The 23,490-nt window shown below is 38.4% G+C and overlaps 4 protein-coding genes and 1 pseudogene across 4 annotated transcripts; 3 read left to right on the forward strand and 2 right to left on the reverse strand.

Annotated features, from left to right (window-relative positions):
- The first annotated feature begins 179 nt into the window (after positions 1 to 179).
- Positions 180 to 3,730, forward strand: LOC147919080 (uncharacterized). The gene is made up of 5 exons (XM_087503835.1): positions 180 to 791; positions 1,019 to 1,525; positions 1,923 to 3,343; positions 3,456 to 3,543; positions 3,620 to 3,730. Exons 1-5 carry the CDS (start codon positions 180 to 182, stop codon positions 3,728 to 3,730), a joined length of 2,739 nt encoding a protein of 912 aa, XP_087359961.1.
- A 3,172-nt stretch (positions 3,731 to 6,902) lies between these two features.
- On the forward strand, positions 6,903 to 7,632 carry LOC104770965 (protein GLUTAMINE DUMPER 5-like). Its single transcript, XM_010495438.2, has one exon. The coding sequence runs from the start codon at positions 7,027 to 7,029 to the stop codon at positions 7,417 to 7,419; it is 393 nt and encodes a 130-aa protein (XP_010493740.1). The 5' UTR covers positions 6,903 to 7,026; the 3' UTR covers positions 7,420 to 7,632.
- A 1,355-nt stretch (positions 7,633 to 8,987) lies between these two features.
- On the forward strand, positions 8,988 to 11,123 carry LOC104770967 (zinc finger protein CONSTANS-LIKE 4). Its single transcript, XM_010495440.3, has 2 exons — positions 8,988 to 10,203; positions 10,566 to 11,123. Exons 1-2 carry the CDS (start codon positions 9,472 to 9,474, stop codon positions 10,908 to 10,910), a joined length of 1,077 nt encoding a protein of 358 aa, XP_010493742.1. The 5' UTR covers positions 8,988 to 9,471; the 3' UTR covers positions 10,911 to 11,123.
- Positions 11,097 to 13,813, reverse strand: LOC104770966 (putative protein phosphatase 2C 71). Its single transcript, XM_010495439.3, has 8 exons — positions 13,563 to 13,813; positions 13,189 to 13,316; positions 12,993 to 13,091; positions 12,747 to 12,905; positions 12,566 to 12,652; positions 12,405 to 12,496; positions 12,241 to 12,315; positions 11,097 to 12,148 (listed from the first exon to the last, which is right to left on the reverse strand). The coding sequence occupies exons 1-8, from the start codon at positions 13,640 to 13,642 to the stop codon at positions 11,387 to 11,389; spliced, it is 1,482 nt and encodes a 493-aa protein (XP_010493741.2). The 5' UTR covers positions 13,643 to 13,813; the 3' UTR covers positions 11,097 to 11,386.
- A 1,012-nt stretch (positions 13,814 to 14,825) lies between these two features.
- LOC147919081 (uncharacterized) lies at positions 14,826 to 22,199 on the reverse strand (annotated as a pseudogene).
- Positions 22,200 to 23,490: the final 1,291 nt, after the last annotated feature.

Below are 23,490 nucleotides of genomic sequence, written 5' to 3' on the forward strand. Positions count from 1 at the left end.
TGCACCTGATTCAACCCCAGTACCATCGTCCACTAAAAAAACTGACCCCCACTCTAAAAATTTTGTCACCTCTCCACCTACTGAAATGGTTTTAGACTCCCCACCTTCTATCTCTGAGAAGCATTTTCCTATTCAGGAGGATGCTTCTACTAGTTCCTAAACCTTTTTTTTTCTTTCCCATGTATATACAACCTGTCTGTTGGAATATTCGAGGTCTTAATGATCCGGATAAGCATCGGCCTTTTGTGTCTTGGCTAAATTTTCATAAGCCAATTTTTGGTGCTATTCTTGAAACCCATATAAGAGAACCTAACTTGAACCGTGTTATGAGTCTTACCTGTCCTGGTTGGCACTACGCCTCAAACCACAACTCTGATGACAGTGGTAGAATTGTTGTCATTTGGAAAGCACCGGCTGCAGTTACAGTCATTCACCAATCCAAAAACCTGCTCACCTGCAAAATCGCCATTCAGGGTGGTCATAGATGTTTCTTTACAGTTTTATATGCGCCTAACACTGGTGAAGAGCGAACTGACCTTTGGTGTGAACTCTTGGGGCTTCATCAGAGACTGATGCTTGACTCTAATCCTTGGATTTTGTGTGGTGACTTTGACCAAATTATTCACCCCACAGAGCACTCTAGTCCTGATGTCAATCGGTTAACTTCTCGTATGCTGGAGCTAAGGGACTGCATGTTACAACTGGAGTTATTTGATTTGCGCTTTCAAGGATCCATGTTCACCTGGTCCAACAAAAGTGTTTCTAATCCCATTGCAAAGAAGCTAGACAGAGTATTAGCAAACAATCATTGGCTTACTATTTACCCCAATAGTGTTGTCTCTTTCTTAGCCCCTGAAATCTCTGATCATTCTCCATGCCTTTTTAAACCTTTATGCCCCCCCCCCTTCCTTCAGCCGGTACAAAGCCTTTCAAATTCTTCAACTTTCTAACCAAACACCCTGATTTTCTCCACACGGTTGATACTACTTGGAACTTGGCCGGAATTCTGCATTCTCAGGAAACATGTTTGTCAACTTTGAGTGCTAAGCAGCAAACTTTAAAGAGTGACTTAAAAACACTTTCGCGTGAGAATTTCTCGGATATTCAAAAACGAGTGAGAGAGACTAACCTATTGCTTCAATCTGTGCAGGTCCAAGCTTTGGTGAATCCCACCCCTGCTATGTTCCAACAAGAACAAGACATTCTATCAAAATGGGATTTTTTCAGGAAAATAGAGGAAGCTTATTTCAGACAGAAATCCCGAATTAACTGGCTAAAAGAGGGAGATCTAAACACCGCCTACTTCCATCAGATTATGCAAATGCGGAATGCTTTTAATGCAATTAGATCCTTTACCTCTGTCTCAGGAGCTGTCATTGATGATCCTCTTGAGATGAGCACCTTAGCTGTCAATCACTTCCGGTCTTTGCTAAATCCGGCATTCCTGCAGCCACTTAGCGCTTCGATGAATTTGTTTCAGAGTATTTTGAGCTATCATTGTCCGCCTGAACTGAAACAATCAATGGTCAGAATACCAGGAGTGGAGGAAATAAAAACTGTGTTTTTTAAACTCAATGCTAACAAAGCTCCAGGACCGGATGACTTTACCTCAGCGTTTTACAAGGCTTCTTGAGGTATTATTTGTCCAGAGGTCACCTCGAGTATCCTCCAGTTCTTTCACACGGCTTTTCTCCCATCAGCGGTCAATGCCACTATTCTTGCTCTAGTTCCCAAAGCCTCATGCGCCTCAATGATCTTGGATTTTAGGCCCATATCCTGTCTAAACACCTTCTAAAGGGTAGTGTCAAAGTTACTTGTGGCGAGACTAAAGCCTGCTCTCCCTGATCTTGTGCAGCCAAACCAAACTGCAATTATTCAAAGATAGTTGTTAGTTGAAAACACTTTATTAGCTGCTGAATTAGTATGGGTATCACAAGGAGAATGGTGCAAAGCGAATTACTATCAAGGTGGATATTGCAAAATCTTTTGACACTGTTCATTGGGAGTTTATATTTAGCTGCCTTAGAGGTATTGAAGTCCCAGAATTATACCTTAGGTGGCTTAGAGCCTGTATTTGCACGCCTTCTTTCTCTGTTGGGTTTAATGGGACTGTACACGGGTATTTTAAAGGTGCCAGAGGCCTGCGGCAAGGTGATCCTTTATCCCCTTATCTTTTTGTCCTTGCCATGAATTGTCTTTCAGCCTGTTTGGACAAAGCAGCGGAAGAGGGTAAGATCAAATATCACCACAAATGTGAAAAACAAAAACTAACCCACATGTGCTTTGCTGATGACTTGTTGATCTTTACTGATGGATCCGCCTCTTCAGTGCAAAATGTTCTTCAGGTCTTAAGAGAGTTTGAAGCAGTCTCTGGTCTAGCTATTAGTTTGCCAAAGACTAGTTTCTTTACTTCAGGCCTCTCCCAATCTGAGATAGATCACATCCATACAATCTCTAGCATTAGTCACGGACAACTGCCAATTAGATATCTAGGATTACCTCTATGCACTAAGAAACTCACCTTATTAGTTTGTGCTCCGTTGCTACAAAAGGTAAAGAGTCGCTTTAATGCTTGGTCTACTAAGACTCTCTCCTTTGCTGGCCGGCTCCAAATGCTAAATTCGGTCATTGCTGGCATTTCTAACTTCTGGTGTTCTGGATTTGTCCTGCCACAGAAGTGCATTAGGATATTAAACTCACTGTCAAGTGCCTTCCTTTGGAAAGGCACCACAGAGGGTCACCACTCAGCAAGAGTCGCATGGACAATAGTCACAGCAGAGAATTGTGAAGGAGGGCTGGGAATTCGAGATTTGTTTACCTGGAACAAAGCCTGTATGGCGAAGCTCATCTGGCTTCTATTCTTTAGGTCAGGATCGGTTTGGGTCACTTGGTTTAGAGCAGCTGTCCTGTCGGATAACCTCAGCAAATTCTGGACTCTTAAGCCTAACAGTAAATATTCATGGTTAACAAACAAGCTTCTAAAGATCAGAGATTCAGTTTATCCATGGATAATGGTGAAAGTGGGAGATGGAACAAATTGTCAATTCTGGACAGATCATTGGAGTAAACTAGGAAGAATGGAAACTTATCTTTCAGGCGTCGGACTCTATCAAATAGGCATCCCTCGTGGAACTCGACTTGCTGACTTATGGAGACGTGGGGCTTGGAGGCTACCACCTGCAAGGTCAGATACACTGGTTAATGTGCATATTGAACTCTCAAGTATTACCCTACTGCAACAATCAGATTCTTACTGCTGGTGGATCGATAATCATCATAAAGATTCTCATACAACCGGAAACATTTGTTCTGCTTTTAAGGAGAAGTTACCGACTGTACCTTGGTATAGTATTGTGTCGATCTCTGGAGAAATCCCAAAGCATAAGTTCCTCACTTGGTTGTTTGTGTTAAATAGATGCCCTACTCGTGATAGAATGTTGAACTGGGGCTTGCAGGTCGATTCATGTTGCCTACTATGTGCCACCGAACCGGAGAGTCGGGACCATCTTTTCTTTGACTGCTCGTTTAGCTGGTTGGTGTGGCGTAATGTCGCGGGATGGTGTTTATTCACCCCCTCCAGATCGTGGTATGTGATGCTTTAGAGTCTCTTATCATTCAGGGGGCCTCGGGTCTTAAAGAAATTCCTCCTTCTGGCCTGGCAAGCTACAATCTACACGCTATGGACGGAGAGAAACCATCGGCTTCATCGAAACAACTACAAATCCTCTGATCTCCTACTTCACCATATTGACAACATCGTCTGGAACAGAGCCTCAAGCTTTCGTGATACGAACCTGTCGCTCTCTCTTGATCTTCTCCATCATTGGTTCGCTAACTCTGCGCGGATGATATCTTAATCGCCAAAAACCTAATTCTGATGTGATCTGAGAAATCAAACTTTTCACCGATCAGACATGGGGTGGTAATAACTGAAGTTGGTTTGGGGTGGTTTGCGAGCTCAACCGTTTTCTTGGTTCAATTACAACTACTGGTTTAAGTTGTGGTTCTCTTCTAACTAGGTTTTACTTTTTTTTTTACTATCTCTACCCAGCTGGGCTTCTGTATCTTTTCAATTTAATTGGGCTGTGACCCTGTAAAATCTTGTTTGTTTTTCTTAAGTTTAATTAAATGCCTTTTTAACAAAAAAAAAAAGATATATATATATATATATATATATATATATATATAGTATGCATACATTTTCAATGGTAAATATGCCAATGGTGGGTTTACAGATGAAATAATTAAACATAAATATTTACAAACTTTTCTTGTGAGAAGAAAAAGAAAGATTTATATATATATATATATATATATATAGTATATATGCATTGTCAATGCAGCATTGCTGTACGTACGTTAGACATTTACGTATATATGCCAATGTGCATATAGATATGCATGAACATGTTTAAATGGGTCCAAGGTTTCGAAAGTGCATGTTTTTACTTTACTTGCTGCCTAATAAAAATATCAAGGGAAAAAGATCCGCATGCAAGTTGACAATCCATCCACAATTCTCTTTCAAGTTGTCATGTCTCCTCCAACTCCATCAAAATATTCCCATAATCCCATTCCATGTATTGTCGCACAATTCAAATACTGCTTTAACATGTGCTTAGCTTAAAAGTAAAACTGAACTTAACTTGATCAATTAAACTTGTCGTAATCTAGTTTTTTCATGATTTTCTTAAACAACATATATCATGCGGGTTTGAATGGAAGTGATAATGCTTATGCATCTATAACATTTGTTATTTGTATTGTAGTAGAAAATGACTATGTATGCATCTAAATGATGTATATGTGGCTATATTAATATATGATTAATCTTTAATTGAATATGTATATTAATTAGGGTAATTATCAGTTCAGCATATAAAATAATACCTTACGAGGGTTAAAATCAAATCTTGAGCAAAGAGAAAAAAGAGTTAAAAACAAGTAGCCGATGTTTAAAATGGGATCAGCATGACGATGATGTAGACCGTAACGGGGTTGTTGACAAGTAACTTTCGAAGTATTCAGAAGTTAAGAAAATTATATTAAAGCGAAAATTCTCAATTTTCGGATATTACAACGCATAATGGATGAATGAAAATATTACTTCAAAATATGTGTAATGAAAAATGACATAATCCAAGAATAATATTAATATCGAATCCATATTTAGCTTTTGTTCCCACTATTGTAATTATTAAGTCATTTCTGTCCATTCCTATGGTTTAATATATAGTTTATCCATTTAAAGATAGTCATAGTACAGGAGATCTAGGCTAATTATATAAATATGTACACATTAATCTAAATATTTAGGGAGTTGACCAATGATTAACCAAAAACGAAATATTCCCATCCAACTATGGGAAAAAAAAAAGAATCTCTGTGGATTTTTGTTGTGGAATATTAAAAAGACAAATATAAATTTTACTGTTAGGGGGTAAAATCATTATCCAAATAGCACCTTTATTATCTTTTAACAAAAAAAAAAAAAAATAGCACCTTTAAAAATTCACATATACCCCTGATTTAGCGTAATAACAAATGGCCATGTGAAATTCATGGGCCCGAATAAAACACACAGATTGGCCCGCTTTATATTCCATAATCCAAATAATCAAATAATTATGTTTTTTCTTGTCTATCCCCAAATAATGTACTCCCTCTGTGTATCAGAAATTCAGAATACTTGATGTTTTAAGATTTTCACTATGATTAAGAATATAATTAATGTCATCCAAACACTACAAATGATTAACCCAAAACAATAAATGATGTATATAACCGTGTACTTTTTTTATGCTTAGAACAAATTGATTGATTTAATAGTTTATTTATAGTAAAAACAAAATCATTAAATAATTAGTTGATTTTGAAAATAAGAATGCATTAAATACTTTAAAAAATCAAATATTCTGATACAAGAAAAAATTCTAGAACATCAAGTATTCTGATACAGAAGGAGTATTTGATATGTCGACAAAATTATAAGACTATAAACCACAAAAAGGCCAGAGGTTTTAGTATTTTTGTTGCACTGTTAAAATCTATAGAAGATGTGGCGTCTGAGAATTAAGCTTATTATCTTAATGTATCATGAGTTTTGTCATAAATTTAGGGTTATGATATGACCATGATACAATTTTATCGAATTCCAACCTTAATCCACCGTAACTCAGTAAATAGTTTTTTCCAAAAAAAATAAAAAATTGATCAGAACTTTTCTCATCCGAGTACCCGACTAATCTCTTTATGATGAGTGTAACCGTCGAATAGCCCATTCACCAGATTTTCTAATGAACTCAAAGCATAACATCATTTCAATTTTTATTTTTTTGGACAAACGACATCATTTCAATTAATTTTTTTTTTTAACTATAAAAAATGTTTATATATCATATTTCGAAGAAAAATACTTTAAATATACTACTAACTTAACTGAATCTTGTAAATCATGCTTGATATTTTTAAAAAAATCTAGTGTTATTTAGCGGGAATTTCAAATACCTAATTAAATTCTAGTGTCATTTGTACAACTAAGACACTTTTAAAATATTTCGATCTTGAATCATTTAAAATGAAATATCTTGACAATTCATGAGTTCAAAGTATATAATTTCTGACCCGAAGAGAGTATGGAACTAAAGAATTTGATAATCTTTTTTTTTTTTTCATATAACTAAAGTGTATATCTAGAAGAAAAAAAACGTTAATAAAATATCTTCGAGCCTGGTGCATGATCAAAGCAATGTAACGTATCATGGAGATTCCGTGACCCACTTACCTTCAAATTCATTTTATAATTAAAAAAAAAAAAAAAAAAAAACGACATTTGTGAATTATTTACATCTCGCTCTGTATCTTACTCTGTCAGTACTACTATAAATAAACTGTAAAACCACTCCAAGCTTCACAATTTAATAACAAACCAAAAGAAAAGAATACAGTAGCTTCACAAAATTGTCACGCTTCTTCTTCATCTTCTTTATCCTTTCAACAATTCCAAGAAGATCAAAAAAAAAAAAAATGAGGCAATTTCCAAACATAAGAGGAAACATAGATGCGAAGATGTCGACAATGGTGGCGTCTCAAACACGTCCTCCGTGGCGTACACCAGTTCCTTACCTATTCGGTGGTTTAGCCGCCATGCTTGGACTCATCGCTTTTGCTCTCTTGTTGCTCGCTTGCTCTTACTGGAAGTTCTCTCGCCAAACGGACGAAGGGGAGAAACAGACCGAGTCCGGTGAGAAAGTGGTGGCTAAGGTTTTCGAAGAGAAGATTCTTGTGATCATGGCTGGACAGAACAACCCTACTTTCTTGGCTACTCCGGTCGCCGCCAAGATTTGCGTGGACTGTGTAAATGCGATGAAGAAAGAAGGGCGAAATGGGGAATATACAGTAACAGAAGAAGACCACTGAGCTCTGTTCTCAAGAAAGTGTTCTTTTTTCATTTTGGTTTTTTTTTCCGTCCTTTGTTTTCGTCGGTTCTTTTTGTTTGATGGGGAATCTAGTTTTTTCCTCTGTTTTTATCGACCTTGAAATTGTAAATCTTTACTAGAGTAGTAAGGGGTTTGTTTCTCTGTATTTTTGTTGGTATATGAAAGTATTTTGCTATAAGGTTAATTCAAGCTATCATCTGGTCTGGTTTAGTCATTAACATTTTCAACTTAGTTTCAAGGGTATTTATATGCATGCACCTGATCTGATAAGACCAAATTCTATAGTTTATTTGCAAAAACTAAGAAGTTTAACAACATTTTCGTTGCCAAGTGTGGATATCACTCTTAAGTTAGAGGAGCAAATTTTTGGTCGAGGCCATCGATTGATCATTACACTCTTCGAGCGAAGCTATTGAATATTAAGACGTTTTAGTGGTAAAAAAACTAAAAAAAATAGTTGATTCTTATTGGCCACAAAAATTAATAAAGATGACCTGAATTAACAAAGAAAAAAAAAAACTAAAATGTTTCGTGATAGTAAAGCAGTAAATACATGTAATGTTGGTTTGAAGTGTATATTTTGGGAATAAAATACATAATTTTACAAGTGTTTTATAAAAAGGAAATGTTATTTTATATGATACCAGAAAATGTTTTGAAAAGTACACCTGCATAAGTAATCATATCCACACGGACCACACATGCGTTGCGTTTATAGTTTTACCATGTCCATGTGTCAATTTTTGTAAAATAAGCTTTCAAAGTTAATTTGCGCTACATAACAAATTGGTTATCGTTCTAAACTAAATCAATTTTGTAAAAAAAGTTGATTTTGAAGTCATGTGTTTAAGAATAGTACAAGAGCAAGTACGAAACGATCAATTTATTTAGTAGTACTATTGTTTTTTTTTCACTTTTATCGTTTTGCTCGTAAACTCAGAAGTATTAATTCATGATGACTCGACTCCCATGGTTTTTGCCGTCAGCATGCTTTTATCGGTTGGCGGAGAAAAGGCACTTTGAGAAAAGAGAGACGATGACGCCATAATATGGACATGTGTCAGTACGTAGACGGAGTTGGATAGGTTTCGAAGAGTTATGTTTGACTATGGAACAGTTGTAATGACTGTGGTCTATTTGCTGCAACCACCTGACCTCTGACGCGGCGATACGACTCTGCTAACAAGCCTGCAACCATCATATTTAATGCAACGCTCATTATAAATCAACACAGAGATCTCCACATTTTTAATGACCCAAAAATAAATTTTTAATTTTTAATCCTTTTTAATTTTTTTCGAATCCTATTTAATGATGAGTTCGAATCCTTTTTTAATTTTTTGATCTTTAACTAAAAAATAAATCACCAGTATTACAGAAAAGGGCTTTATAGAACTAAAACCCATGGTCCCTAAAAGGCCCATTAAGCCCACTAGTGACCGACCTACCCACCGGCCATTTACTTTCGTCTCCACATTTATGTTTTTGCTTGAAATTCTCGTGGTCCTAAAAAAACTCATCATCTACCCCCATAACACACTTCTTTACAAACTATTCAACTTTTTTTCTTCTTCTTCTTTCAATTTTTTTGTATTTTGTACTGTATATGAGTATGAACAAACCTTTTCTGACAAATTTTGCTACGCATTATTCACTAATATAAAACACCTGTTGCCATATGTCTACGATCCAGAATCATGAATACAAGTGTTAGCATCAAACCAAATAAAACCATAGTAACAATAGTCATTTTATGCAAATTAGTCAGAACTATATTGCCAAGTATATAATTTTTCACTCTCAAAATAAGTTACGTTGTTTGGCTAAGATTTCACCACGTGTCAAATTCTGATTCGATCTAGATGGATACCCCTGGATCCCACATGGATAGACTCATCATAGACACGCTCATGTGAAGCCATAGTAACACCAACCACAAAAGAGAGAGAGAGAGAGACTCACTGAAACACATAGAGAGAGAGAGAGAGAGAGATAGCTTAGAGAGAGAGAGAAGTTTAAAAGAGAGAGAGAAATGGCGTCTAAGCTCTGTGATTCGTGCAAATCGGCGACGGCGGCTTTATACTGCCGACCAGACGCAGCGTTTCTATGCCTAAGCTGCGATTCCAAAGTCCACGCGGCTAACAAACTCGCGTCTCGTCACGCGCGCGTCTGGATGTGCGAAGTCTGCGAGCAAGCACCAGCTCACGTCACGTGCAAAGCGGACGCGGCCGCGCTTTGCGTCACGTGCGACCGTGACATACACTCTGCTAATCCGTTAGCTCGCCGTCACGAGCGCGTTCCCGTCACGCCGTTCTACGATTCCGTCTCTAGCGACGGTTCCGTCAAACACACCGCCGTTAATTTCCTCGACGACTGTTACTTCTCCGATCTAGGTGGTAACGCTAGCCGTGAAGAAGAGGAGGAAGAAGCTGCTTCGTGGCTGTTGCTTCCGAATCCGAAGACTACTACTACTACTACTACGACGGTTGCTGCTAAGGAGGTTCCGGGTGATAGTCCGGAGATGAACACGGGTCAGCAGTATCTGTTCTCGGATCCGGATCCGTATCTGGATCTGGATTACGGGAGTGTTGATCCGAAGGTGGAATCGTTGGAGCAGAACAGCTCCGGCACCGATGGTGTTGTTCCGGTGGAGAATCGTACGGTTAGGGTTTCGACTGTGAATGAGAATTGCTTTGAATTGGATTTCACCGGAGGATCTAAAGGCTTTGCTTATAGTGGTGGTTACAATTGCATCAGTCACAGTGTAAGCTTCTATGCTTAATTTAAATAATTATTCTTTAATCGTTCTGATTAGTTTAATAATAATAATAAAAAAAAAAAACAAAAAAAATTGGTTAGATCTTTAGGGTTACGACTTTTTATGACTGCTAAATTATTAATTTATTTGGAGCTAATGATTGGGTGACTAAAATTTAGGGTTATACGTGAGTAACATGTGTTAATTAATTAATCTGTAATTATCCTGTCTTTAAGTATCCAATTATATCTTAATCAAATAATGTTTGTCTCTATTGTTAATTTAACCGGAACATGCATAGCATAGGCTAAGTATGTATGTAGGCAAAGTCAAAGAGTTGTTTTTGATACTTATGGTTGTTATTGCAGGTCTCATCATCGTCGATGGAAGTGGGAGTGGTACCAGATGGTGGATCCGTGGCTGATGTTTCGTATCCTTACGGTGGTTCTGCAACCAGTGGAGCTGATCCGGGGAGCCAGAGGGCTGTTCCGTTGACGTCAGCTGAGAGAGAGGCGAGGGTGATGAGGTACAGAGAGAAGAGGAAGAACAGGAAGTTTGAGAAGACCATAAGGTATGCTTCACGGAAAGCTTATGCGGAAATGAGACCGAGGATCAAGGGGAGGTTTGCGAAGCGGACGGATACGAGTGAGAGCAACGATGTGGTTGCCCATGGAGGTATCTTTAGTGGGTTTGGACTTGTACCTACATTTTAGATATTGAGAGAGAAGGAGAAAGAGATGGTTAATGTTTGTTTTAGTAATAAGGTTTCTAATTAACGAACGTTTATTTTAAACGAGTTGTTTTTTTTTTTTGTTGTTGTTGTTGATGAGTACTTTTTAGTTTGTTGTGGGAGAGAGGAGGAGAATTGAGTGGGTGGTGTTTATACAGTATGTAACTTGTTTTTGTATATATCATGTGATTTTGAATATGTTTGTGTATGTGATTGTGCATTTAGAACCAACCAAGTTGTTATAATATACAAGTTTAGTACATGGCAAAATGAACAATTACATTATTGAAGTTAAGAACTTAAGACCTCAAAAAATAAAAAAAAAGGAATGGCAAAGAAAAGATAACTTATAAATCAACGACACTATAGTTCAAAGTAAATGAAGACAGAGACAATTATATATCCACAGGATGATTCTGAAGTTGGTGTGTGTTTTAGTAAGAGATAGAGGGAACAGTACTACTTGCCTTGCTTGCGGAACCACTCTGTTCGATTCTTTTCGTCGGTTGATCCGCTCTGTTCTAAGGAAGTGGTGTGTGTTGCTGTGATCGGCTTCTTTGCAATGCTAAGGTCCAAGTCATTATCTACTGTGATCTTCCCTTGGTTTGGTACTTTGACTGAGCTCTTATCCTCTGAGTCACTACGGATTGCAATTGGCATTTGATTCTTTTCCCCGGCTAAACCACTCTGTTCCGAAGAAACGCTGCGTTCTGCTTCTGTAAACGCGGTTGGCTTTTGGTTCAAGCTGTCGTTGCTTCTAGCTGCGGTCGGCTTTTGTTTCAGGCTTTCATTGCTACTAGCTGCATTCAGTTTTTGGTTCGAATTTTCATTGCTACTAGCTGCAATAGGCTTTTGGTTCGAGCTTTCGTTGCTTCTGGCTACAATCGGCTTTTGGTTCGAGTTTTCATTGCTTTTAGCTGCAATTGGCTTCTGGTTCAGGCTTTCACTATCAGCGTTGCGGTCCATTTCCTTGTGTACTGTGTTATGGTCTTGATTGGTTTCTTTGGCTGAGTTCTTGTGGTATGAGTCATTTGCTACTTCTTCCCCTTGATTTGCTTCCTCGGATGAGCTGGATCCATTGTTGTTAGCAGTCTTGCTCTCCAAGAAACGTACAACTACACATGTAATATTGTCTGCACTTCCTCTCTTTATTGCTTCGCCCACAAGTTTCTTGGACGACTCTTCCGGATCTTCAACCTCTTTCACCACTGCAACTGCTTCCTACAAAAACACCATAGAGATCTCAGTCATTAAGACTGATGTGAAACTCATCGGAACAGTTATGTTCGTCCTAAGAACTCAAATTCACAAACCTCATTGGAGAAAACATCCCAAAGTCCATCACTGGCAAGGATCAGAAACTCAAGAGAATCATCAATCTTCTCTTCCTGAAGTTGAAGACATAACCTTAATCAAACACAAGTAGATGTATGTGGTAGATAGAGTTCATATGCAAGTGAAGTTTTTATTTATATACCTGAATCTCTGGATCAGCAACAACATACTGTTTTAGCAGTCTATCACCAAAAGCGCGAGAAACTGCAAGGACTCCTCCAACTCTCCAAGTCCCTATTCGATAAAGAGATATTAGGACAATGCGCATAAATGCCGAAAATAATGCTAACAGTTTCTTGTTACCTGCCCACATCACAAAACCACCAGCATTCTCAATCCGTTCACGCTCATCACTTTGGTCAGGTTTATGGTCTCTTGACACAGCAAAAGCTACAAAGAACACATGAATCATTCCATTCAAGAGAGAAAAAACATCCACATGATGAGATATCAAAGAGAGGTATATAGAGTAATCATTTTATACCAGTTCCACCTCGACATATAACAGCTCTGGAATCACCAACATTTGCAACAAGTAAACGATCACCAACAAGAATAGCAGTGGAGGCAGTTGAACCAGCATCTCTAGTTTGACTATTTTCTGACTTGAGAAGTTCAGAGTCTGTATGAGTATAAGCATCCGCTGGACAAACAAAACACAAAGTAAATTTAGGGTAGAGGGATCAGAGACAATAATAAGTCATATCACCAAAAGAACTTGGAAGTAAACCTATTGCAGATTTGGTATCAGAAATGAACTTAGGATGAGTAATAAGATTGCTGAAAAGATGACGCTTCACATACTCAGCTGCTCTGGCTCCACCATGGCCTGCAAGAACATTAAGAGAAGTTAAACCTAATCTTTAACATAAGAAAAGTACTGCAGAAACAGATAAGTTTTTATTGAGAAGAGGGGACAAGAATACCATCAAAGACTCCAAATAGGCCAACGATTTCGCCATCTATACCGTCGATCCTCGTCTCAAAAAAGTCTTCCATAGATGATCTCTTCCCAGCTGAGCTTGCATATCCATAGCTGAATTTTCCATTCTGACTGCAGTTAAAAAAACTCATGTTAAGTAAAGCGTCACAAATGTAAAAAAAAAACATGTATCTCCAAACCAGAAACAGAGTTCTACATGGCTTTTCATTCAAGTAACCTCGATTCAAACAAAAGAAAGGCCAAACTGATTAACCACAAGCTTTAAAACTTCGAAAGAAAACAAATATAAAATCATGTCGCTAGCTGCCAGAAGAGATAAGTTTGAATTGAAACACAAAGAATCAAAGCAAACTTAACCTGAGACCGCCTCCGCTTGCAGGAGCTTCAACAACCCGCATTTGATTCGAATACGATAACGCCAAGTCCATATATCCCATTTTTATTTGCAGGGATCTCAAATAGTACTCTTCAAAAACAGTAGAACTAATCTGAAATTTAAACAATAGACAAGAGTTTTAGAAAATAAGGAGAAAAATCAAAGGAAACCTGAGAAAGAAGAATTGGAGAGAAGAAAAAGGGGTAGAAGATTGAGAGATTTGTCCATGGGTGGTAGAAGAGAAATAGCGTAAGAAACCAAAAAAGGAAACAGAAAGCAGTGAGCGGTGTTACGTGTTCCGGAAGCAACGGTGTTTAGCATTTCCCGGAGTCAAGTGTTCTTGCTAATTATAGAAAGCGTTTATGGACTTTCAGAAGTCAAAAAGCTCGGATATTTTATTTTAATGAATATTTAGACGAAATCTATGTTTCTTTTGTTTTGTTTTTTTTAAATAGTTTTACGAGTTTATTTTCCTTTTTTTTTTGTTGTTGTCAATCACGAGTTTATTTTCCATGACCATTTTGTTGTTTCTCATAATATGAAAATTGAGAAATAACAATGATACACTCAAGACCAACCATTATTATATTATACCCCATACAACTAGGGTATACTTATAAAAGTTGGTACGACTTGAACGAATAAGTTGACAAAAAAGTCCAAAGGATAGAGGAGCTTAAGATTCTCATTCACGTTTTTTTAGCTTTTTCATCCACACACGGACACGGGTACATGTATAATTTCGCTACGCGATAATCGGAGAGGACTAGCTCCCGGCCGCCGAGCGTTTACGGAAGCTCCATGACTAGCATCACTTGATTTCTTGAAATTAACCATACCTTCGAAAACACTCATACCTTCTTCTCTGCTATGTTTTCGAAGGCACGATTGATTTTTATTGTGATGTCTCTGTATCATAGCTTCTTTGTTCTTTTCAGTATTGTATACTGGTATAGCATAAACCGATTTTAATGCTTTTGTACTGGTTTATCCAAGTCAGAGTCTGTATATAAACCACACCATGTACACTTTAACTAATTCATGAGAGAATGAGATTAATTAAGTCATTTAGTAAAATGGTATCAGAGCATGGTGATCCTACCTAACTTTTTTTTTTTTTTTGAATTGAATGTAAAATATTATTCAACCAAAAAACCTTTTTGTACAATGAATGCTTCAGTATATTTGAGTGTAGTTTGAGATTTGAATTATAAACACTGAAAAAATTGGAGAACTAGTAAAAGTTATCTTCGATGAGGAGGGTGAGTGGAGCACCATAGCTGAAGGCCATCAACATAGCGTTGGTCCCCCAGTAATGCTATCGAACTGAGACGATTGCGGATATTCTTGTCAATGTGCTTGATGAGAAGGGCTTGCAATTTGGAGGGGTCACCATGGCGACGAGCATTCCATTCTCGCCACAGATGGTACATAGCAGTTTGGAACAGGTAGTGAAACAGGAAGAGGTGGAGGTGCTGAAGAGCCGGACTTGTGAGCAGTGCAATCAGTTGGTTCCAGTCAGCAGAGTATTTCTTAGCTAGGAGTGGTTGAGCGAGGTTCCTCCAGATTCCTCCTGTGAATGAACACGAGAAAAAAAGATGATTCCTGGATTCCTCTGCATTGTTGCAGAGACTGCAGGTCACCTGTTGTCCCGAGTTCCATTTTTTAATTCTGTCACCTGTGGATAGACGATTGTGTAACGCAAGCCACATCATAAAAGAGTACTTTGGGGTAGAGTAGGGGAACCATACTCCCTTATACCAAGCCACTCTCATGTTTGGCCGTCGTATGTTCTGCCATGTGCGTTTTGTTGAAAAACGTTTTCTTTATTTGTCACCAGAAGACCGCCAAAGAGGAATGTCCGCTGTCCCTGAATCTATACGGTTCTGAAGAACTTGAATTTCTGTCTCAATCACATTAAGGCAGTTGGTGCGATGCCTCCTGACCCTATGCGTTTGCAAAACCTCACCGACCGTTGCTTGAAGTGGGATTCCCAAATCTATAACACCTCGAGGCCCTGTAACATCAATGAGGCGACCCATTGGTGACCAAGAGTCATACCAAAAAGATGTGAGGACACCATTTTGGACATCCACTCTATGTAATGGCTGTGCTACATCCCGGTATTTTAAAAGCTTCTTCCACATCCAAGACCCTGCAACAGACTGCTCACGAATGGACCACAAGGAGCTTGTTTTTATTAGGTACTGCCATATCCAAGAGACCCACAATGAAGGTTGATGTGATACTATCCGCCAGCTTAGCTTCAGACAGCTAACCTTATTAGATTCGAAAAGAGACTTTACCCCCAAACCACCTTCCTGCTTCGGCTTACACACATCCATCCAAGCAATTTTTGCCTTATGCGTATTTAGATCAGGTCCAGACCATAAGAAAGCCGCACACATCTTCTCAATCTCTTTGATGCAGCCAGATGGAAGGCGATACGCAGAGATCCAAAAATTAGAAATACTAACAATGACCGAATTGATGAGTGCTAAACGACCAGCATATGAGAGGGCCCGTGTCGTCCAAGAACTCATCTGTGATCTGATCCTCTCCAGCAATGGACAATAATCAGATGTTGTCATTTGTTTAGTAAGTAGAGGTAAGCCCAAGTAACGAACCGGAAGTTGTCCTAGCACAAACGGAAAGGTAGTTGCAAGCTCCGCACAAGTCTCGTTAGATACAACAGCAAGATATAACGTGGACTTCTCAAGGCTGATCCGCAAACTAGACCTGGTGGCAAAAGCACAAAAAAGATCAATAACACCTTCAACAGACTTTCTTTCCCCATCAACAAAGATCATAAGATCGTCAGCGAAGCAGAGATGCGTTAAACCAATGGCTTGGCATTTGGGATGGTAGCCAATATGATGATCCGCAACTGCTTTATCAATCATGTGGGATAGGACATTCATGCAAATGACGAACAAGTACGGAGAGAGCGCACATCCCTGTCTCAATCCTCGAGAACTATTAAAGAAACCAGCTAATTCACCATTTACTTGTACCGAGAATGTTGCCGTTGTGATGCATAGCTTGATCCAGTGAATAAACTGTGCTGGAAAGTTCAAAGCTGCAAGTGTGTTCAACAAGAAATCCCATTGAACTGAATCAAAAGCCTTAGATATATCAATCTTTATGGAGCATCTAGGCGAGACAGATTCTTTGTGATAATCTTTAACTAGTTCAGTCGCTAGAAGAATATTTTCCATCAACAATCGCTCCTTAACAAAGGCAGATTGATTCTGTGCAATCAAACGTGGAAGCAAGCTTTTGAGTCGGTTTGCTAGTATCTTAGAAATCACCTTATATAAAACATTGCAACAGGAAATAGGTCGGTAGTCCTTCATCTCTCCTGCATCCTGTTTCTTTGGTATCAGGGCCAATATCGTTGTATTCAAACCGCGTGGGAGAAAGCCTTTGAGGAAGAAAGATTGGACTGCAGCAACAAAATCTTTACCAACAATAGACCAGGAGGCTTTAAAGAATTCACTTGTGAAGCCGTCGGGACCAAGTGATTTATTATTAGGCATAGTGAATAACACCTTTGTGATTTCATCCTCTGTCACCACCTTCGTAAGCATGTCCTGATCAGCAGAAGAACAACAAAATTGCATTAACTCAGCCAACGCCTCAATGGTCATGCCAACAAAATCATCTGGTGTGTGACCAAGAAACTCCTTAAAGAAGCGCTCCGCCTCATCCTTGATATCAGCTGGATCCCTCAAAACCTCCCTAGATTGATTTAAAAGCTCACAAATGGTATTAATTTGTTGTCGTTGTTGCACTGCTCTGTGAAAATATGAATTATTCATATCTCCAACAGTAAACCAGTGAAGCTTTGATTTCTGCTTCAAATAACCTTCCTCCAACTCAGAGAGATGCTTCCATCGAGTATAAGCTTGTGTCTCATCAGCAATCGCCTGAGGAGATGGATGAGTAAGTGTATCCATTTGTTTCTGGCATAGTGTCTCGTGAGCCTCACGGGTGCGAGTAGATAGATTACCTAATCGTTCCTTCCCAAGGAGACGCAGAGCAGGCTTAAGTCCTTTTAGCTTTTTGGATAGGCGATGTAAAGCTGAAGTAGAGGGAAAAAGAGGCGTAGTACTATCCCAGTGATCCACCACAACAGAGGAGAACTGAGGCAACATAGTGAGCACATTAACAAACTTGAAAGGCCTCCGACCTCCCAATGTAGGCGCTTTAAAGTTGATCTAGCAACGAGAGTGATCCGAGCAACCTCCCGCTTCAAAAACACTATAGGAGCGAGGAAAAACACGACACCAAGCATCATTAACAAGAACCCGATCCAGCTTCTTACAAACCAAACCGTTATCCCGCTTATTACACCAAGTGAATCAGGGGACATGGTAGCCAAGATCCGTTAACGAGCAGTGTCGTATCACGTCCTGAAACTCCCTCATACCCTGGTAATTAAGATGTGTGCTATCGAAATTGGAGTGCTCACTACCGTCGAGTATTTCATTAAAATCACCACAAAGTAACCAGGGTCGATTATGAAATAGGGGAGAGTCATGATGACTGCAAATATCTTCCCATCTCCCGACGTTCTTCTACCGTGTTAAAAGCATAAATGAATGAGCAAAAGAACTCCTCTTCTTGGCCTGGTAACAAGACCGAACATGTGATCATTTGACCACTCGTAAATACAGGGGTTAGACGCACATTCTCCCTCCAGACCACCCAAATGCATCCTAACCGATGCGAACTGTAGTTAGCTAAGGATGACCAACCACGAAAAATAGAAGAAACAATAGACGATGATGCTCTTCTTTCCTTGACCTTTGTCTCCAGAAGACACCCAGACTGCATAGAACTGTTATTTATCCAACTACGTATAATGGAATGTTTGGAACATTTATTTAGACCACGGACATTCTAAAAGAAACTCGACATTTAATTTCTGCGGGAGGAACCCTTCTTACTCGAAACACCAGGTTTTGTGTTCTGAGCACCAGAGTTAGGGAGAATCTTATGCATCGTTTTAGAGTTTCACAGAAGAGAGGGGCGAGTTCCCTGCTCTGCCAATTGAGAGTTTTGATCACTATCAGTATTAACCGCAGCCTGCACAATTTCTCCCTCTCTAGCAGCCACTTCCTCATTAACTGCCAAAACAGATAACCGAGAAAGCAAAACAAGAGTATCCTTCGATCCTGCTGGAGAGTGAGCTCGAGCTTTGGTGTTCTTTGTTGGAGAAACCTCCTGCCAGGATGCACCCGAGAGGGTACCAGTCACCCCTAAGTTCGAGGCAGTTCCACTAATTGCAGCCACACCCTTGTCAGAGGAGCCAGATGATACTACCAAGCCTAAAGGAGGTAGAGTAGATACGGTTTGGGAGGGAACTTGTTGAACTACCGTTAAATCCTTTGGAGTATCTTTCACAACACTTTTTAACAGAACGTCTGATCTTTCCAGAACCGGTTTTGTGGCCGAACAGTGGTCCTCTGCATGACCCCACTTAGTGCAGATACTGCATTTCGGTGGCAACCAGGGATAGGAATATTCCACAACAACATCAACTCCTCGAGCAGACTTAAAACAAAAGGATTTCGGCAGGTCTTTAGAGAGATCCACTTCCACAAAAACTCTCGCCTTCTCAAAACTCTTACATAACTCTGTTTCAGGGTGCAACCTCTTCGGCTCGCCAACTGGACTAGAAAGGAAGCTAATTCCTTCCCAAGAAAACATTGAATGGGGCACATTCTTCAACGTGATCCACATTGGCATCGTTTTGATCTCAGGTTGAGCATCTTCAAGAATCAGAGACCACTTAGATACTAACATAGGCATGTTAGCAATGTTCCACATGCCACGCCGTAGAACCCTAGATCGCATTGAGCTGTCTCGGATTCAGAATTTAATGACATTAGAGCTGACCTCATAAGCGTCAATCTTAACAGTTTTATTCCCAAAAGGCCAGATTTTGTTCACGATGACATGAACCTTAGCGATATGAGGAGCGTTAGATGGAAAACGGCCAATAATCAGATCTTCCCACAGAGGAGAGGTACTGTAACATCCGTGAACCGGATTATGCGGTTTTCGTAGGAGTGTCGATCGACACCCTTGTGGCATCGATCGACACCACTATTTCTGGGTTCGTCGGGTTTGTTTTAATTCGCGATTTTGGTTTGGTTTAGTTAACTAAACCGAGTATATAAGTGGAGAAGCGACAAATTAAGGGTTTTAGGGTGTCTGGTCGCCGTTTGCAGAGATAGAGAGAGAGGAGAGAGCCTATTGTGGTGTGAAGGAGATTAAAGGAGAAAGAGCAGAATCGTTAGGGTTTGGGAGGAAACAGTTTCGACATATCAAATCGTTCTCAAAGGTAATGAAATTTGGTAGGTTTATTCCCAAGTCTTTCATCGTCATTCTCCTTTTTACAGAAGTAGTTTTAGATTTAAACTCGATGAGTTATTGGCAGTTTCGTGAGTCACGTTTTCTCAGACGCGAGTTGGAACCATCGGGGATTGTAATTGAGATCGTGGGAAGGTTGTTAAAGGGTGGGGACCAGGGTTCGAGGAACGCCTGGCGCACCAATAACCTACTGGTGGATGTGGATTTCCACAGTGATGGGTTAGGATCGATGCCCTGCAGGGCCAGCTTGGGGTCCGTTTGGGCGGCTAGCAGTGAGGCTAGCGGGCTAGCAGTGAGGCTAGTGGGATCCACGGGACGGGTTGTCACAGGTACCTTCAAGAATCTCATTAGGGACCTGAACAACTTGATCCCCATCAACAACCGTGACAATTTCTCATCTCATTTTCGAGAAAATTTCTCCAACTCCAGGAATTTTTGTGTGTTTCTTCTTCATTTCTCTTACAAATCCAGCTTAACATTTGTTCTTAAAGCTTCAATTCTCATCTTCTTCTTTATTTGCTCTATTTTCTCATGATTTTTAGCAATGGGGAAAAGAAATTGCAAATCAAAGTACAAATTTGTTACTCCGGATCCGCCTTAAGCTACATCGCCGAGGTCTCATGAGCTACCATATGCTTCGATTCAAGCTCGTCGTGACTCTGATGTTCAGAGTATCAATCAAACTCGAGCGATGTTCTCCAAACGTTCTCCACATCACTTCGAGGTATCAGATTCACCTGATAATGTTCATAGTCCTTACCATCTCCATAGCGCACATCATCCAGGATTAGTTTTAACTGCTACGTTGTTAGACGGAACTAATTATGGAACTTGGATTGTGGCTATGACTACGAGTATAGAGGCTAAGAACAAACTTGGTTTTATAGATGGCTCTATTGTTAAACCTGATGAGGATGATCCGTATTTCAAGATCTGGTCTAGGTGTAATAGCATGGTTAAATCTTGGTTGCTAAATAGTGTTACTCCGAAGATCTACACAAGCATACTCTACATCAAGACAGCTTCTTATTTGGAAAGATCTTCACACACGATTTCATAAGTCAAATTTGCCAAGACTTTACAAGCTTCGCCAATGGATTCATTCTTGACGTCAGGGCAGTATGACTCTCTCCTCCTATCACACACACACTCAGTTTGGATGTGTTTCAGAAGTTGACATAGCGAAAAAGACAAGAGGAGGCGATTGTATTATTTATTCCTACTTTGGTAAAGTAATGTGTCGATTATTATTGATAGAGAAGGTGTACGTTTTGCACAAAGGCTACTGACACCTCCTAATGTACTAAAGAATAGAAAGGAGAATAATCGTAAATACATGAGGAAGATAATGTTTTCTGTTCTTTAAGATGGGCAATTCTACTTTGATACTAAGATGCCTAAAAATATATGATACTAAGATGCAATTAGCATATACTACTCGGAAATACATATAATCAAAACTATAGAAGTCAAACTAATCAGTTATTGTTATAGTATAGAAAAATGCAACTCATATCTTACCGTAATAAAAAGACATCACAAGCAAAAAAACCTCTAAACATCCTATATTATGAAACAAAGGGATTATAACTCAAGGTGACTCAACGTTCAACTCTTCCAACCCGCTAGCCGAGAAAACACCCGTTCAAGCACCTCTACCTCCATGTGTTTTGCACAACAAAAAATCATTCTTCCTCTTTCGTCATCCCATACCCTACAATGGTAAGGGCATGGCCTCCAGGTTGTGGCTTGGGTACAATGTAAATTTCCTGAAAATGTTTGGCATAAATTGAAGGTTTAGTTAGTTGCTAAATATAATATTGTATTTTTGGAATCTAAGTTAATTCCTTAACTTACCCCCTTAAGTTTCCTAAGACCTTCATCTATATCAATTGTTATACCTACAATATCCTCACCAGTTACAATTTATACTTCAATAAACCTACCTTTAATAGAATACGCTTTATCATCTCACTCTACAAAATATATATATAAAACATGATAATTATGTTTAAACTTATTAACATTGGTATGTAAAACAATCGAACAAACATATATATATATATATATATATATATAAATTAAGAATATATGTCAATAGATGTTTACCTTCTTCTTTCCATCATTTTTTAGATTCCCTTGAAAAATATATGGTCCATTGCTTTCCTCAAAGAACCAACAGCCATATCTTCTGTTTTCAACTTCTTAGCGTCATCATCACCTTGTTTCAGTTTCATCTTTTCAACAAAATCATTTATATCCAAAACCTTGTGTTGAGCAATGAATCATCTATTTGATGCATGTTATAGGTATACTCTAGTATTTTTCCAAAAACAAAAGCCCTACAAATGTAACTGCATTTGAAAACAAAATTTAATCTTATCAATGTAAACTAAATACATTATATTAAAATTCACTATTGAAGTTCAAATACAACAACCAGAACACTCAAACTAAATTGGCATATCTAAGTATGCACAAAAGTTTAAACTTAATATTGACACCTTTTAGTTGTGTGATAATTTTACTAAAGTTTTGTGTGAGTGACTCCTTGATAAGATATCTACCATCATCCCAAAATCCTAATAAAAATGTAGAAAAGAATGATATATAAATGTGAAAGTTAAAAAAAAAACAAACAAGAATTATTAAGTAAAATACTTTTTTTTTTACTTGTAATGGAAGTTCATCATTTGTTATTGCAACTGATGTTAAATTATAACTTTTGTATCAGTTATAAATAAGTAATTCAAATTAGTATCATATAAATTTTTGATGCAAATTAATTGATGCAATTAACCATTTTATTTGTAGTGTAGTGACTTTAGTTATCTATGATATAAGTTCATAATTATCTACAAAGAAACTTTGGCCACACGAGTTAGAGATACTTAAGTGAAATTGGTGTTTGTCTCAAGCTTATGAGTGTTGTAACCTTCATTTGAAATTTCAAATCATGTCACATTGTCAATGCATATATATAGTAAAATGAAAAAAATTAGGATGTTAGTATTTGAAGACTACTTTACTAAGATACCAACAAAAAAAATTCTTTCCAAAACAAATAATTATGATTTACAGAAAACTCTCTATTAAAACAAGATAATGTCTCCATTAACCAAGAAAACAAGACAAAGTCAATTAAGTTAAATCCATGAAAATAAGACAAGAGTAACAAAACCTAATATGACTTGCACACCAAAATATATTCCTTACAAAGCCAAATTACTTACCAAACCATCAAGATAGACTATTTGACATGTTTTGTACAAACTTTTTTTTTGTCAACAAGTGTAAATCCATAGACAACAATGATTAGAACATGACTAATAAAACCCAAGGTGGCTCCACGTGGTAACTCCAAAGTGTAGATTCCCTAAAACATTTTTACATAAACCATGCTAAGTTTCAATACTTAATTACATATCTACTATAAAGCATATGAAAATTGATTGTTTTACTTACATATTCATGTGCAAAAAACTCCAGTTCCATATGCACAAATATACCAACAAGACCTTCCGTTTC

This window comes from Camelina sativa, chromosome 20, assembly GCF_030686135.1.
Source record: "Camelina sativa cultivar CO46 ecotype springtype chromosome 20, ASM3068613v1".
In the NCBI taxonomy this organism is placed as follows: Eukaryota; Viridiplantae; Streptophyta; class Magnoliopsida; order Brassicales; family Brassicaceae; genus Camelina; species Camelina sativa.